Raw genomic sequence first — 17,117 nt, 5'->3', positions numbered from 1 at the left:
AGGTCCGTAGCTCAAAAGTCCTAAACTCTAACATCGGCCATAACTATTCATTCAAAGTGCCATTCGGGGGCATGTGTCATCCTATGGAGACAGCTCTTGTTCTTTCTTCAGTAGTCCTAACCATATGTATGTGATTGATTTGAAAGTTCTGGTATATGTCTTCAGGTGGTCTGACATTTAAAAAAATCTTCATCAGATCCACTGGGCAGATTTACACCAAACATCACAGGAATGATCCTTGGGTGGCCCCCTTTCAAAATTGCCAAAAGAATTTAAATCTTTGCAGAATTTTGGTTGTCATGGAAACTTGAAAGGAAAATCTTTTAAAATCTGCTACTCAGAAACTATCCGGCAGATTTCAAAAATACTTTGTAGAAAATTAATGATCTCTTGGTGACCCTCTATCATTGTTCAAGCCGCTCAGTTACGCAAAAGAAATAATACAGCTTTTAGAGGGCGCGGTTTGTTAGTCCCCTACTGGTTGAAAACCAGTTTCGGGGACTATAGGAATGCACTTTTCCGTCATTCCGTCCGTCCGTCTGTCCGTCCATCCGTCCGTCCGTCCGCAATTTCGTGTCCGGTCCATAACTCTGCCATCCATGAAGGGATTTTAATATTACTTGGCACAAATGTTCCCCATGATGAGACGACGTGTCATGCGCAAAACCCGGACCTCTAGCTCAAAGGTCAAGGTCACAATTGGAGGTCAAAGGTCAACAGGGCTTTTTTCCTGTCCGGTCCACAACTCTCCCATCCTTGAAGGGATTTTAGTATTACTTGGCACAAATGTTCCCCATGATGAGATGATGTGTCATGCGCAAATCCCGGACCCCTAGCTCAAAGGTCAAGGTCACAATTGGAGGTCAAAGGTCAACAGGGCTTTTTTCCTGTCCGGTCCATAACTCTCCATCCATGAAGAGATTTTAATATTACTTGGCACAAATGTTCCCCATGAGGAGACGACGTGTCATGCGCAAAACCTGGACCCCTAGCTTAAAGGTCAAGGTCACAATTGGAGGTCAAAGGTCAACAAGGCTTTTTTCCTGTCCGGTCCATAACTTTCCCATCTGTGAAGGGATTTTAATATTACTTGGCACAAATGTACCTCATAATAAGACGATGTGTCATGCACAACTTTCAGACCCCTAGCTCAAAGGTCAAGGTCACACTTAGCAGTCAAATGTTAACATAGCATGAACAGGGTCTGTTTCGTGTCCGGTCCATAACTCTGACATTCATTAAGGAATTTTAATATCACTTAGCACAAGTGTTCCCCATGATGAGACGTGTCATGCGCAAATCCCAGACCCCTAGCTCAAAGGTCAAGGTCACAATTGGGGGTCAAAGGTCAACAGAGTTTTTTTCCTGTCCCGTCCATAACTCTGCCATCCATGAAGGGATTTTAATATTACTTGGCACAAATGTTCCCCATGATGAGACAACATGTCATGCGCAAAGCCCAGACCCTTAGCTCAAAGGTCAAGGTCACAATTGGAGGTCAAAGGTCAGTAAGGTTTTTGCCCTGTCCGATCCAGAACTCTGTCATCCATCAAGGGATTACAATATTACTTGGCATAAATGTTTCCCATGATGAGACGACGTGTCATGCGCAACACCCAATACCCTAGCTTAAATGTCAAGGTCACACTTTGAGATCGAAGGTCAAGAGGATTTTTTTCCTGTCCGGTCTATAACTTTGTCATGCAAAGCAGGATTTAGATATCAGTTGGCACAAATATTCCCCTGGATGAGACAACATGTCATGCGCAAGAACCAGGTCCCTAGGTCTAAGGTCAAGGTCATATTTAGAGGTCAAAGGTCAAATTCAAGAATGACTTTGTACGGGACATTTCTTCTTCATGCATGGAGGGATTTTGATGTAACTTGGACCAAATGTTCACCACCATGAGGCACCCTTGTTTTTAGAATTACGTCCCTTTGTTGTTACTATAAATAGATTTTATTGTAACTTTTTTATTACTGGTGGTAGAGAAAAATCGAGACCACTTTTCTGTGGTACAGCATGCATGTTACATCCAATTTTTAGGTGTATTTTGACCTATCTCTACCTGGTAAAGAGTTTCTTGTGGACTTGTATTATATAGATTTTTTTTTTTTTTTTTTTTTTTGCATGGCAATACTTCATTCACTTGTTTTCCCTATATTGCTTTAATTTAAAAAATCTTCAATGTTTTAGATATTTGATGTGTTACATTTTCGGTGACATGTAGACAAGATTACTCAGGTGAGCGATCCAATGTAAGTTGGTATCTCAGTATCCACGAATGGGAATGGATTGAAAATTTACATACTTGTCCACTGAAATGAACTTACATGCATTCTACAGTTGTCATAATTCTGTTTTGCATTTTTACAAAATAGTGCCCCATTTTACACTTGTGTTCATTTATTTAACTTCCTTAATGACTTCCTTTAGTGACATAGTTGTGCGATGCTGTTCTCTGACAGTTCTTTCTTTTGTTTTGGTTTTTTAAGGCCCCACTTTTTTTGGGGGGGAGGAGGGGGGGCATATAGATTTGCCCTTGTCCGTCCGTCCTTCAGAGAATGTTGTGTCGCGCCTAGCTCCAAAAGTATTTGATGTAGATTCACAAAACTTTACAGGAATGTTGGTCAGCATGTGTAGTTGTGCACCTGGGGTTTCGCGTCCGGATTCCTTCAGTCATGTAGGAGATATGGCCCCTGACTTTGTAAAAATTGGTCATTTTTGTGTTGTGTTGCGCCTAGCTCCACAAGTATTTGTTGTAGAGTCACAAAACTTTACAGGAATGTTGGTCAGCATGTGTAGTTGTGCACCTGGGGTTTCGCATCCGGATTCATTCAGTCATATAGGAGTTATGGCCCCTGACTTAGTAAAAAATTGGTCATTTTAATGTTGTCGCGCCTAGCTCCAAAAGTATTTGTTGTAGAGTCACAAAACTTAAGAGGAATGTTGGTCAGCATGTGTTGTTGTGCACCTGGGGTTTTACATCCGGATTCATTCAGTCATATAGGAGTTATGGCCCCTGACTTAGTAAAAAATTGGTCTTTTAATGTTGTGTCACATGTTGCTCGAAAAGTATTTGACCTAGAGTCACCAAAGTTTACAGGAATGTTGGTCAGCATATGCAGTTGTGCACCTGGGGTTTCGCGTCCAGATTCGTTGAGTCATGTAGGAGTTATGGCCCCTAACTTAGTTAAAAATTGGTTTTAATGTTGTGTCACTCGTAGCTCCAAAAGTATTTGACCTAGAGTCACCAAAGTTAACAGGAATGTTGGTCAGCATGTGCAGTTGTGCACCTGGGGTTTCGCATCCAGATTCATTCAGTTGTGTAGGAGTTATGGCCCCTGACTTAGTTAAAAATTGGTAATTTTAATGGTGTGTCGCGCATAGCTCCAAAAGTATTGACCTATAGTCCCCAATTTTTACAGGAATGTTAGTCAGCTTTGGGGCATTTGTGCACCTGGGGAGTCGCCTCAGATTCATTCAGTATTGTAGGAGTTATGGCCCCTGACCTAGGAAAAGATTGTCATTTTTAGCTCACCTGTCACATAGTGACAAGGTGAGCTTTTGTGATCATCCGTCGTCGTCCCTGCGTTCCGTCAACAATTTCTTGTCTGCCGATAGCGCTTCATTTATGATTTTATTTTAACCCAAACTTACACACAATTGTTCACATAAGATCTCGGTTCCTTTCTTGAATGGCCCGATTCCCTTATGGGTTCCAGAGTTATGGCCCCTGGGAAAAGGGGCCCAAAAACAGCTATTTTGACCTTTGTCTGCACAATAGCGCTTTATTTATGATTTGATTTTACCAAACTGGCACAAATTATATCACCATAAGATCTTGGTTTTTTCTTGAATGGCCCGATCCCATGATGGGTTCCAGAGTTATGGCCCCTGAAAGGGCCAGAATTAGCTATTTTGACCTTGTTGCACAATAGCAGCTTCATTTATGATTTGATTTTTACCAAACTTGCACACAACTTATATTCACTATTAAAATCTTGGGGTTCCTTTTTGAAATGGCTAGATTCCTTTATGGGTTCAGAAGTTATGGCCTGAAAGGGCCAGAATTTAGCTATTTTGCCTTGTCTGCCACCCAATAGCAGCTTCATTTTGATTTGAATTTAATCAAACTTGCACAAACTTGTATTTTCCATAAGATTCCGTTCCTTTGTTGAACCCGGCAGATCCTTTAAAGGGTTCCAGAGTTATGGCCCTGAAAGGGCCAAATTAGCTATTTTGACCTTGTTTGCAATAGCAACTTCATTTTTGATTGATTTTAACAAACTTGCCCCAACTTGTATCACCACAAGATCTTGGTTCCTTCTTGAACTGGCCAGATTCCTTCATGGTTCCAGAGTTATGGCCCCCTTTAAAAGGGTCCAAAATTGGCTATTTTGGCTTTTGCAGCCATATAGAGACTTCATTTATGGTTATATTTGATAAAAACTTCCAAATATCTTCAAAACAATAAATTCCTGGGATTCCATGCCCAATCGATCCATCGTAGATTCCAGAGTTATTTTATATCTGATTACTCCCTTGATTGTAGTCAAAACAGATTTAAATCAGTAAGTACTTTTAGGACTTATTTGAAATTTCATTATTGTCATTAGTTGGACTGAGACAATCAGGGTAGATAACTATGGACTGATTTTATGGCAAATTACCTCCCTTTATTTCAAATTAAAATGGGTATATCTCCATAACTAAAAAAAGATTCTGATCTGAAATTTCATTATGTCAACAGATTTATTTGGAGATCTTTTTTTGTTCACTTACAATAATTTTTTTTAATTACTTCCTTTTTCTTTAAATATAAATAGCTTATTTTAGTAATTTTTATTATTGGCCATGGGGAAAAAAACGAGACCACTTTTCTGTGGTACACATGGATGGTCCCTCCAATTTTTAGGTGTATTTTGAATATCTGTACCTTGTAAAAATTTTTTTTTTCTTTTTGGTTAAATTTCTTTCCTTTGTTGTTCCTGTCCTTTGGACTTAGATATTTTTTCTTAGGACCCTCTTGTCCTCAAGTGCAATGATAACAGGTGAGCGATATAGGGCCATCATGGCCCTCTTGTAATGTTTTGTCGCGCGGAGCTCTGAAAATATTTTACCTACAGTAATTACGAAGAGAAATGAGTTACGGTAGTTGATCTGTGTTCTTTGTCATGTAGTGGGGGCATCTGTGTCCCATGGACACATTTCTAGTTTTGCAGAAATATAAGATCAAAATAAAAAAGGCATACTTGAAGGTGAGTACACAGTGTTAATCTTGAATTGTTTGGTTTTTAGGTGTACCTTTGGTGTTTGAGTCATTGAATTGGCGTCACGGTGTTATGGTTGGAGCCTGTGTAAAATCAGAAGCGACTGCTGCTGCTGAATTCACTGGCAAGAAGATCATGCATGACCCAATGGCAATGAGGCCCTTCATGGGCTATAACTTTGGAAAATACTTGGAACACTGGCTGTCTCTGGAGAAACCCCCACATAAGGTATTGCAGATTTAAGAATAAAAAGTATATAAATAGTTTATACAATGCTAATGAATAACCAGTATACATAGATCTGTCTTACTTGCATCTGTAACCATGTCCAAACTTCGGTTAAAAATTTTCATGCACTTTCACTTGATAATATCTGTTATTGATTGATTTGGTTCAGGCAGATAATACTTATTCTTCATCACGGCCCAAATCAAATGACGCAGAGGTCATAACTCTCAGACAAATATTTTATGAAGTCCCCCTTTTTAGCTCACCTGTCACAAAGTGACAAGGTAAGCTTTTGTGATCGCGCAGCGTCCGCCGTCCGTGCGTGCATGCGTGCGTCAGTCCGTAAACTTTTGCTTGTGACCACTCTAGAGGTCACATTTTTCATGGGATCTTTATGAAAGTTGGTCAGAATGTTCATCTTGATGATATCTAGGTCAAGTTCGAAATGGGTCACGTGGCTTCAAAAACTAGGTCAGTAGGTCTAAAAAAGAAAAAAACCTTGTGACCTCTCTAGAGGCCCTATATTTCACAAGATCTTCATGAAAATTGGTCAGAATGTTCACCCTTTATGATATTAGATCAAGTTCGAAACTGGGTCCGTGCCATTAAACAGGGGCAGTAGGTCTAAAAAAAGAAAAAATTTTGACCCTTTTTGAGGCAATTTTTCAAAAGATCTTCATGAAAATTGGTTAGAATTTTTCCCTTGAAATTCTGTAAGTTCGAAATGGGTCAGTCCCGTAAAAAAATAGGGTAGGAAAAAATAGAAAAACTTTGTGCCCTTTAAAGGCCATTTTTTTTGGGATCTTTATGAAAGTTGGTTGTGTTATCTTGATGATATCTGGGTCAGGTTAAAATGGGTGGATAAAAAATAGGTCAGTAGGTCAATAATAAAAAAACCCTTGGACCTTAAAAGGGCCCCTTTTTATTTTTCAGGGGTGTATAAAAGGGGTCTGAATGTTATCTTGATGATATTGGGTCAAGTTTGAAACTGGGTAGTGTGGAAAAAAATAGGTCAGTAGGTTCAAAAAATAAAAAAAAACCTTGTGCCTTTGAGGATATTTTTCATGAGTTTTCAAAATTGGTCAGAATGTTCACCTTGATGTATTAGGTCAAGTTCGAAAGGGGTCCGTGCTTAAAACTAGGTCGTAGGTAAAAATAAAAAAACCTTGAGCCCTCTTAGGGGCAATTTTTATGGGATCGTTAAAAAGTTGGTTGATGTTATTTGTTGAATTAGGTCGGTTGAAAGTGGGTCCGTCCCCTCAAAAATAGGTCAGTAGGTCAAAAAATTTAAAAACCCCCCTTGTGCCTCCAAAGGATTTTTTTTATGGGACTGTATGAAATTTGGTTAAATGTTATCTTGTGATTTTAGGTAAGTTCGAAAAAAATCATGTGGTAAAAATAGGCAGAAGTCTAAAAATAAAAAAAACCTTGTGCCCTCTTGAGGCCATATTGATGGCTTTAAAGTTTGTAGTGTTCATTGATGATATTGGCAGGTTTGAATGGGTAGGTCCCTTTAAAAAAATAGGTCAGTAGGTAAAATAAAAAAAAAAAACCTTGTGACCTTCAGGGCCCTATTTTTCAGGGGGATCTGTATAAAAGTTGGTTAAATTTTATTTGATGATTTAGGAAAGTTTGAAACTGGGAAACTGGGGTCAAAAAAGGTCAGTGGTTAAAATTAAAAAAATCTTTTGCCCTTCTAGAGGCCATATTTTTAAATGGATTTCATGAAAAATGATTTAAATTTCCCCCTTGTGATTTCTAGGTCAGTTTAAAAAATGGGTCTGTGCGGTAAAAAATGGGCCCAGTGGTTAAAAAATGAAAAACCTTGTGCCCTCTTAGGGGCCCTATTTTTTGAGACTTATGAAAATTAGTGAGAAAGTTCACTTGATGATTTGAAAAATTCAAAACGGGCAGTCCTTCGAAAACTAGGTCAATAGGTCAAATATAGAAACCTTGGCCTCTCTAGAGAATTTTTTTAAAGGACTTCATGAATTTGGGTAAAATTTTTATTTTGTTTAATTTCGGTCAAGTTCAAATGGGTCAATAAGCTCAAAAATGGTATTGTAAAAAATGAAAAAAACAAGTAAAATCAAAACGGGGATGTGGGAAGGGTGAGCGATTAAACCCATATGGCCCTCTTGTTCAAAAGAATTTTTATGAAAGTTTTGTGCTTTTCCCATTTGTTACGAAAGGTTAATTAAAATTTTGAAAAAAATATTCTTCCCCCGTCTTAACCCCACCCTTGTCAAAGGTTCATATCTGGCTAGTATTTTATTATCTCCCCTTTTAATTCCCCATGGGGAGGAGTGTTTTCTGTATGGCTGTAATTTTTGGAAAAAAAGGGAAAAAAAAATTTTCATGAATGCCTGTGTATCTTTATCACATGTTTGTGATTTTTATAATGTCTCTACCAAGATGTTAAAAAAGGGGGCCCTTGGGTTCTTAAAGGGTGTAAAGGTTTAAAAAAGAAATACCCTTTAAAAAATTTTTCTGATGAACACTTGATGTCTTCTCAGATTTATTTAACATTTTTCCCTAAAAATGTTCAAAAAAGGGGAGCTGACCCCTTTTTATGCCCCAAAAAAAATGTAATACCCTTTGAGAAGAGGTGTGGAACCCCATCACACTTGACCCGTGCATCATTTCGTCCTCCCCCAGTTTTGTTCAAATGCAGGTGCTTGGCCCCTTTTGGGCTGTTGATCTTAAAAATAATACCCTTTTTAAAGACTTCTTTCCCCTGAACCCTGTGGTTTGTCAGTCTTGATTTGTAAAAACAATTTCATTGTTGTGTGTCCTTTCAGATTTGTTTTTTGGGGGGGCTTGTTTCTTTTTAGGACGTAGAGTGAAAATAGAAAATGTAGATAAACTTTTTCTAAATGTAGATGGGGTTTATCAGATTTGGGCTGTAGATCGATAAAGGGTTTTTCTTTTTTTAAAGGTGAGTGAGTGGGCATGGGTCTTTTAGAGAGAAAAGGAAAAACCTAAAATGTTACTAATCATTGTAAATTTACTTTGTGTGAAAATTTGTAACAAAAGGGTTTTTCTTTTGGGGATTTGTAGCAAAAAATTTTAAGTCCTCTGATAACCATGTTTCAGAAAAAAAAATTGATAAAATTTGTATCACAAATAGTGGATTGCGTATTTCCCTTGAATTTAATTTAGTGACCATGTTATTGAGGGTTTTCACGTTTCCGTTTTCTGTGAATGGTTCGTACGGATGAAAAAGGAGAAATTTTGTGCCTGGATTTGGAGAAAACATTGAGTTCTTGATTTGGGCACAGAAGAGTGGAGGGCAAAAAGCATTGCTCAAATCGCCATTGGGTTACTGCCCGGAAAGGTGTGTCAATATTCAACTTATATTGCCCGGGAAATGACGTTTTTGTTATAAACCCGGGGGTCCCTCGTCTGTTTGAAATTTGTGTCGTCTGCAAATCCCGAACCCCCTTTAGGATTTTTAAGAAACTTGCACAAATGTTCACCAGCCCGCCCGCTTAGCTCAGTAGGTAAGAGCGTTGGTCTACGGATCGCAGGGTCGCGAGTTCGATCCTCGGGCGGGGCGTATGTTCTCCGTGACTATTTGATAAACGACATTGTGTCTGAAATCATTAGTCCTCCACCTCTGATAATTCATGTGGGGAAGTTGGCAGTTACTTGCGGAGAACAGGTTTGTACTGGTACAGAATCCAGGAACACTGGTTAGGTTAACTGCCCGCCGTTACATGACTGAAATACTGTTGAAAAACGGCGTTAAACCCAAAACAAACAAACAAACAAACAAATGTTCACCACATCGAGACGACATGCAGAGCGCATGTTTCGGATGGCTTGCTTCAAGGTCAAGGTCACACTTGGGGGTCAAAGGTCATATGAGTTTGTTTCGTGTTCGCTCTGTAACTCTTGGACAGCTTGAAGGATTTCAAAGAAACTTGGCACAAATGTACACCACATCGAGACAACTTGCAGGGTGCATGATAGGAATGGCTTGCTTCAAGGTCAAGGTCACTCTTACTCAGATATTTAGGTGTATTCTGACATATCTGTACCTTGTAATGATTTTTTTGTGGACTTAAAATTTTTTTTTTGAATTTCTTTCCTTTGTTGTTTAGTCCTTTAAGTTTCGACAGTCTTGTTCTTTAAATTTTGCTCCCATCCTCTGATATAACCCTTAGGGCGTATATTGCCCCACTTGGCGGATCTCTTGTTTATACTCCACTTAAGGAGGAGGGTTTTAGTTTTGTAATTGTCCATCTGTCTTTTTATCCTCTGTTGTCAAACCATCCAGAGTCATGTCTTAGACATTGCTTGGAGTATTTCAGGAAAACATGGTAGAAATGTTCAGATTAAGTAAGATTACTTGTGGAGGACAAGAGGCACAGCCTTTAATAAAAGAAGATATATGAGCCGTGCCATGAGAAAACCAACATAGTGGGTTTGCGACCAGCATGGATCCAGACCAGCGCGGATGCGCAGTCTGGTCAGGATCCATGCTGTTCGCTAACAGTTTCTCTAATTGCAATAGACTTTGAAAGCGAACAGCATGGATCCTGACCAGACTGCATGGATGCGCAGGCTGGTCTGGATCCATGCTGGTCGCAAACTCACTATGTTGGTTTTCTCATGGCGCAGCTCATATATGTATAAGTAGAGAGAGTTTAGAGTTTATATGAACTTATCACTGCCACAATATACCAGACCAGTTACGGCAAAGCTCCTAGCAGAACAAAGGCGTGTGTGTACATGTATTTCACAGCAAGTCCACTAGCCCAGTAAGATTAGTTTCGATACTGCTTTATATACACATACAAATTGTACTACACATTTGTACTGGTTCAACATTTGCATGTATGTTCAAATCTCTGTTATCGTGTCTCACAAATTAGCAGTGACATTTTAGTCATTTTTATGCCCCACTTCGAAGAAGGAGGGGTATATTGTTTTGCAGATGTCAGTCAGTCGTACGGTAGACCAATTGGCTTCCAGATGTTAACTCAAAAACGATTGGGCGTAGGCTCATGAAAGTTGATAGAGAGGCTTGTCATGATCAACAGATGACCTCTATTGATTTTAATATCAGTAGGTCAAAGGTGAAGGCCACAATGACCCGGAATAGTTTAACTGTTTCTGGAATATGTTTAGAACGCTTGGGCCAGCAGATGACCCCTATTGATTTTGAGGTCAGTAGGTCAAGGTCACAGTGACCCAGAACAGTAAAACTGCTGTATGTTATGCATATGCTATATGTTAAGCGCCTTTGAACGTGTTTATCATGAAAAAAGCGCTGTATAAATCTGGTATAATAATAATAATAAAACCATTTTCATACAATAACTCAAGAACACTTGGGCCTAGGATCTTGAAAGTTCATAGGGAGGTTGATTAAGACCAGCAGGTGAGCCCTGGTTAAAGGTCAAAGTCACAGTGACTCAGAATAATTGAACCATTTCAGGACAATAACTTTAGAATGCTTCTTGGGCCTAGATAATGAATGAGGTCAGTACATCAAACGTCCAGTGCACAGTGACCAAACAATTTCCATTCCTTCTGCAGTTACCGAATGCATCAAATTGGGGCTTTTCGTGTTCTACAAGCTCTTGTTATACCCCCACAAAGTGAAGTTTGGGATGGGGGGGGTGGGTATATAGGAGTGAGCTTGGCGGTTAGACGGTCGGTCGGTCCGTTGGTTTTTAGCTCACCTGAGCACTTTTGTGATCGCCCGTCGTCCGTTGTCGTCCGTCGTCAGCAATTTGACTGTTAACACTCTAGAGGTCAAATCACAATTTTGGCCCAATCTTAATGAAACTTGGTCAGAATGTTACCCTCGATAAAATCTTGGACAAGTTCAGTATTGGGTCATCTGGGGTCAAAACCTAGGTCACCAGATCAAATCAAAGGAAAAGCTTGTTAACACTCTAGAGGTCACAATTTTTGGCCCAATCTGGGGTCAAAAACTAGGTCACCAGGTCAAATCAAAGGAAAAGCTTGTTAACACTCTATAGGTCACAATTTTGGCCCAATCTTAATGAAACTTCGTCAGAATATTACTCTCAATAAAATCTTGGACAAGTTTGATATTGGGTCATCTGGGGTCAAAAACTAGGTCACCAGGTCAAATCTAAGGAAAAGCTTGTTAACACTGTAGAGGTCAAAATTTTGGCCCAATCTTAATGAAACTTGGTCAGAATGTTGTCCTCAATAAAATCTTGGGCGAGTTCGACATTGGGTCATCTGGGGTCAAAAACTAGGTCATCAGATCAAATCAAAGGAAAAGCTTGTTAACACTCTAGAGGTCACAATTTTGGCCCAATCTTAATGAAACTTGGTCAGAATGTTATCCTCGGTAAAATCTTGGACGAGTTTAATATTGGGTTATCTGGGGTCACCAGGTCAAATCAAAGGAAAAGCTTTTTAACACTGTAGAGGCCACATTTATGACTATATCTTCATGAATCTTGGTCAGAATGTTAATCTTGATGGTCTCAAGGTCCAGTTTGAATCTGGGTCATGTAGAGTCAAAAACTAGGTCACCAGGTCAAATCAAAGGAAAAGCTAGTTAACACTGTAAAGGTCACATTTATGACCATATCTTAATGAAACTTGGTCAGAATGTTGATCTTGATGATCTATAGGTCAGATTCAAATCTGGGTCAGTTGGGGTCAAAAACTAGGTCACTAGGTCAAATCAAAGAAAAAGCTTGTTAACACTCTAGAGGCCACATTTATGACTGTATCTTCATGAAACTTGGTCAGAATGTTAATCTTGATGATCATTAGGGCAAGTTCGAATCTGGGTCATGTGGGGTCAAAAACTAGGGCACCGGGTCAAATCAAAGGAAAAGCTTGTTAACACTTTAAAGATCACATTTATGACCATATCTTTATGAAACTTGGTCAGAACTTTAAGTCAATAGGTCAGGTGAGCAATACAGGGCCTTCATGGCCCTCTTGTTGTAGTTTCTGGATGATAACTCCTGAAAGGCTTGACCAATTTGAATAATTTTTGGTACACACGACGTGGTGTAACATCAGAAAATACAGGTCAATGTCGAATTTGGGGTCAAGAAGTCAAAGGTCAATATCACAGTGACCCTGAACAATTAAACAGTTTCCAGATGATAACTTGAGAATGCTTGGGCCTATGATCATATATTTTGGTAGACAGGTTTAACATCATGAAATACAGGTCAAGTTCGACTTAGGGGGTGTAGGTCAAGGTCAAAGGTGACTCGGAACAGTTAAATGGTTTCTGGATGATAACTTGAGAATACTTGGGCCTAGGATCATAGATTTTGGTACGCAGATGTAACAGCATGAAATACAGGTCATGTTCGACATTGAGGTTATTAGGTCAAAGGTCAAGGTCACAATAACACAAAACAGTTAAATGGTTTCTGGATGATAACTTGAGAACGTTTGGGCCTAGGATCATGAAAATTGATAGGGAAGTTGGTTATGACCAGTAGATGACTGACCCCTAATGATTTTGAGGTCAGCAGGTCACAGATCAAGGTCACGGTGACTGGGAACACTTAAACGGTTTTCGGACAATAACTTCACAACGGTTGGGACTAGGATCACAAAATTTAATAGGGAGGCAGATGACCCGTAATTGTTTTGGGTTCCAAAGGTCAAAGGTCATTTAAACCTTTTCCAGACAATAACTAGAGAATGCTTGGGCCGAGTTTTATTTATTTATTGAAAAAGTCCCCAATATTTTCAAATCGGGCTAACAAAAAAACAAGCACATGACCCGCTCTTTTTTTAGCTCACCTGCTCAGGTGAGTTTTTGTGATCGCTCGATGTCCAGCATCTGTCTCTGTCTGTCGTCCGGTGTCTGTCGTCATTTAGCTTTTGTATGCGATAGAGGCTTTTTTTTTCAACTGATCTTCATGAAATTTTGTCAGAATGATAACCTTGATGAAATCTAGGCCAAGTTCGAAAATGGGTCATCTGAGATCAAAAACTAGGTCACTTGGTCAAATCAAAGGAAAACCTTGTGTATGCGATAGAGGCTGTGTTTTTTCAATTGATCTTCATGAAATTTTGTTAAAATGATTACCTTGATGAAATCTAAGCCAAGTTCGAAAATGGGTCATCTGGGGTCAAAAACTAGGTCACTAGGTCATATCAAAGAAAAACCTTGTGTTGTATTTTTCAGTTGATCTTCATGAAATTTGGTCGGAATGATTGCCTTGATGAAATCTAGGTCAATTTTGAACATGGGTCATCTGAGTTAAAAAAAAACTAGATCACTGGGTTAAATTATAGAAAAATCTTCTTTATCAATTGATTTTCATGAAATTTGGACAGAATGATTGCCTTGAGGAAATGTAGGTCGAATTTGAATATGGGTCATCTGGGGTCAAAAACTAGGTCACTAGGTCATATCAAAGAAAAACCTTGTGTTGTATTTTTCAGTTGATCTTCATGAAATTTGGTCGGAATGATTGCCTTGATGAAATCTAGGTCAATTTTGAACATGGGTCATCTGAGTTAAAAAAACTAGGTCACTGGGTTAAATTATAGAAAAATCTTCTTTATCAATTGATTTTCATGAAATTTGGACAGAATGATTGCCTTGAGGAAATGTAGGTCGAATTTGAATATGGGTCATCTGGGGTCAAAAAGTAGGTAACTAGGTCAAATCAAAGAAAAACCTTGTGTATGTGATAGAGGCTGTATTTTTCAATTGATCTTCATGAAATTTGGTCAGAATGATTGTCTTGATTAACCCTAGGCCGAGTTTATATATGGGTCATCTGAGATCAAAAACTAGGTCGTAAGGTCAAATCAAAGAAAAATGTTGTGTATGCGATAGAGACTGTATTTTTCAATTGGTCAGAATGATTGCCCTGATGAAATCTAGGTCGAGTTTGAATATGGGTCATCTGGGGTCAAAAAGTAGGTAACTAGGTTAAATAAAAAAACAAACTTGTGTATGCGATAGGGACTATTTTCATGAAATTTTGTCAGAATGATTGCCTTGATAAAATCTAGGTCAAGTATGAATATGGGTCATCTGGAGTCAAAAACTAGGTCACTAGGTCATATCTAAGAAATTGCTTGTTTAAACTCAAGAGGTCACATTATTGGTCCAATCTTCATGAAAATTGGCCAGAATATTTGTTTCCGTGAAATCAGTAGGTCAAACATATTTACACTTATGGCGTGTACCTCAGGTGAGCGACCTATGGCCATTTTGGCCCTCTTGTTTTCATTTGCCAGATTTTGTAAGTATATTCTAAAGTTTTGAAAAGTTGGGGTTCAGCATAGATGTAGTACAAAACAATTGATGAGAATGTGCAGAACTACCTTAAGTTCCTGTGAGATGTTTTGTATGTTAATAAAAGTACAGCAAATCTGAGCAGACTGTAGAAGCATTGGCTTATTTCCTGTCAAAGATTGTTGTATCATGCACTCATTGAGCCTCTTTGAGTTTGAAGAAATATAAACTCTAGCACGACCAACATCATCATTTGAATCATTTGAATTTAATGATTATTCTTTTCTTGTCTTGGTAGTGCCACATCATGACCCTGTTCTAGTCCAGCTAATTTGACGCGATCCTAGGAAATAATTGACTTATTTTTAGCTCATCTGTTTTTTTTAGCTCACCTGAACACGAAGTGTGAGCTTTTGTGATCACCCTGTGTCCGTTGTCCATCATTGTCCGTTCATCCGTCTGTCGTCAACAGTTCGACTATTAACACTCTAGAGGTCACAATTTTGATCTGATCTTAATGAAACTTGTTCAGAGTGTTACGCTCAATAAAATCTTACACAAGTTCGATATTGGGTCATCTGGGATCAAAAACTAGGTCACCAGGTCATATCAAAGGAAAAGCTTGTAAACACTCTAGAGGTCACAATTTTGGCCCAATCTTAATGAAACTTGGTCAGAATGTTACCCTCAATAAAATCTTGGACGAGTTCATTATTGGGTCATCTGGGATCAAAAACTAGGTCACCAGGTCAGATCAGAGGAAAAGCTTGTTGACACTCTAGAGGTCACAATTTTGGCCCAATCTTAATGAAACTTAGTCAGAATGTTACCCTCAATACAATCTTGGACGATTTCAATATTGGGTCATCTGGGATCAAAAACTATGTCACCAGGTCAAATCAAAGGAAAAGCTTGTTAACACTGTAGAGGTCACATTTAAGACTGTATCTTCATGAAACTTGGTCAGAATGTTAATCTTGATGGTCTCAAGGTCCAGTTTGAATATGGGTCATGTAGGGTCAAAAACTAGGTCACTTCAAGGCTTAAGAAACTGTTTCATTCAACCGCTCAGACATTTCCTGTTAAAGTCATGGTATCATTCCTGAAAAGCCAAGTTACACTAATTTGAAACTTGTAAGTTTTGTTAAATTGTTGAAATTACTTTTGAAACAGAGTTGGGGATGGTTCAGATGGGTCGTGTTAGTGGTAGTGTAAGATTTATTTCTTCTTTCAAACAGGGTCTTTGAATTTAGAAGGTCTCCCTGACATCAAGTGGGACGAATTGTTCAGTCTACCAAAACATTACTGGATGGATGACGTTAAGGAAAACAGAAGTTTCTTCAGGAACCAAGTTGGTGAAGATATGCCAAAGGTCATCCTCGATGAACTTGATGCTCTGGCAAAACGTATACAAAAGGACCTTTAAGAGTAGCTGTGGCAACTTGTTTTAGCATCTTAGCCAGTTTGTTATAGTGTTTGCAACAAAGTTGTTGTTTCTTTTTTTTTTCAGCAATACTGACATGTTGTATATTTTTTTTTCAGCAATACTGACATGTATATATTCAGTTAGTTTTACTGTTTGACTTGTGGATGATTTTTATGTTTTTATGACTTTTCACCCCACAGGGTCCATCAACCTTGAGGGCCTTTCTGACAAATACAAAAACAAATGGGATGAGCTGATGAGCCTGCCCAAACATTACTGGGAAGACGACATCCAGGAAAACAGGAGTTTCTTCAGGAACCAAGTCGGCGAAGATATGCCCAAGGTCATCTTAGAAGAACTCGATAGTCAGGCAAAACGTATTGAGGAAGAATTGTTTTGTTAATGAACAAAAATGTTGAGATCAATAAGTGATCCATATTAATGGTAACAGTATATATAGTGAATATATAGTCTGTGAAATTATTTAACATGTACTCGTGTCAGACGTTTTCGTGTAATCTTTTGACAGATGATGATGAAGAGTTTTTCTTTTTCTTGGTGTTGTTTATGATATCGGTTCAAAGAGTTCATTGATGTCGTGTTTTGAATTGCAATACAAACAAAATTTGTACAAACTGTCATGAATACTAATGATCATAGAATTAGTTACTTTAGATTACTGTGTTTTTACTAATAACTTTTCATGAATCACAGATAAAGAATTTTTGCCAGTCACCTGTTTTAATATATTTGATGTGCTTCTCATAATTTGGTACATTCTGTCTTGCATAATCTGCTGCTTATTGTCCAAACAGCTTAGAATGATAAGTTTGTTATTGAAATTTCTCCACCCGATTTTATACAGTCAAAAGTCTGTTTTCCATTTTTGAGTTCGTTATATGGCATGAGAAGACTGCGCAAATCATATGATTAAAAGTTATGTCAGATTATTTAAAAACTAAAAAATGA

At 38.5% G+C, this 17,117-nt stretch overlaps 1 protein-coding gene across 2 annotated transcripts in view; it reads left to right on the top strand.

Moving 5' to 3' along the window:
- The window catches only part of LOC123549390 (phosphoenolpyruvate carboxykinase [GTP]-like), a 51,823-nt gene extending 46,287 nt beyond the window's left edge, over positions 1-5,536 (top strand). For both annotated transcript variants that reach the window (XM_053545429.1, XM_053545430.1), the window contains exon 10: positions 5,303-5,536. In XM_053545429.1, coding sequence (XP_053401404.1) covers positions 5,303-5,517 — 215 coding nt within the window. In that variant the 3' untranslated portion in view covers positions 5,518-5,536. The remainder of the gene's footprint in view (positions 1-5,302) is intronic.
- Positions 5,537-17,117: the final 11,581 nt, after the last annotated feature.

Source organism: Mercenaria mercenaria, chromosome 6 (genome assembly GCF_021730395.1).
Source record: "Mercenaria mercenaria strain notata chromosome 6, MADL_Memer_1, whole genome shotgun sequence".
Lineage (NCBI taxonomy): Eukaryota > Metazoa > Mollusca > Bivalvia > Venerida > Veneridae > Mercenaria > Mercenaria mercenaria.
Note: the sequence above shows the minus strand (reverse complement) of the source record. Positions and strands in the feature narration are given on the sequence as shown.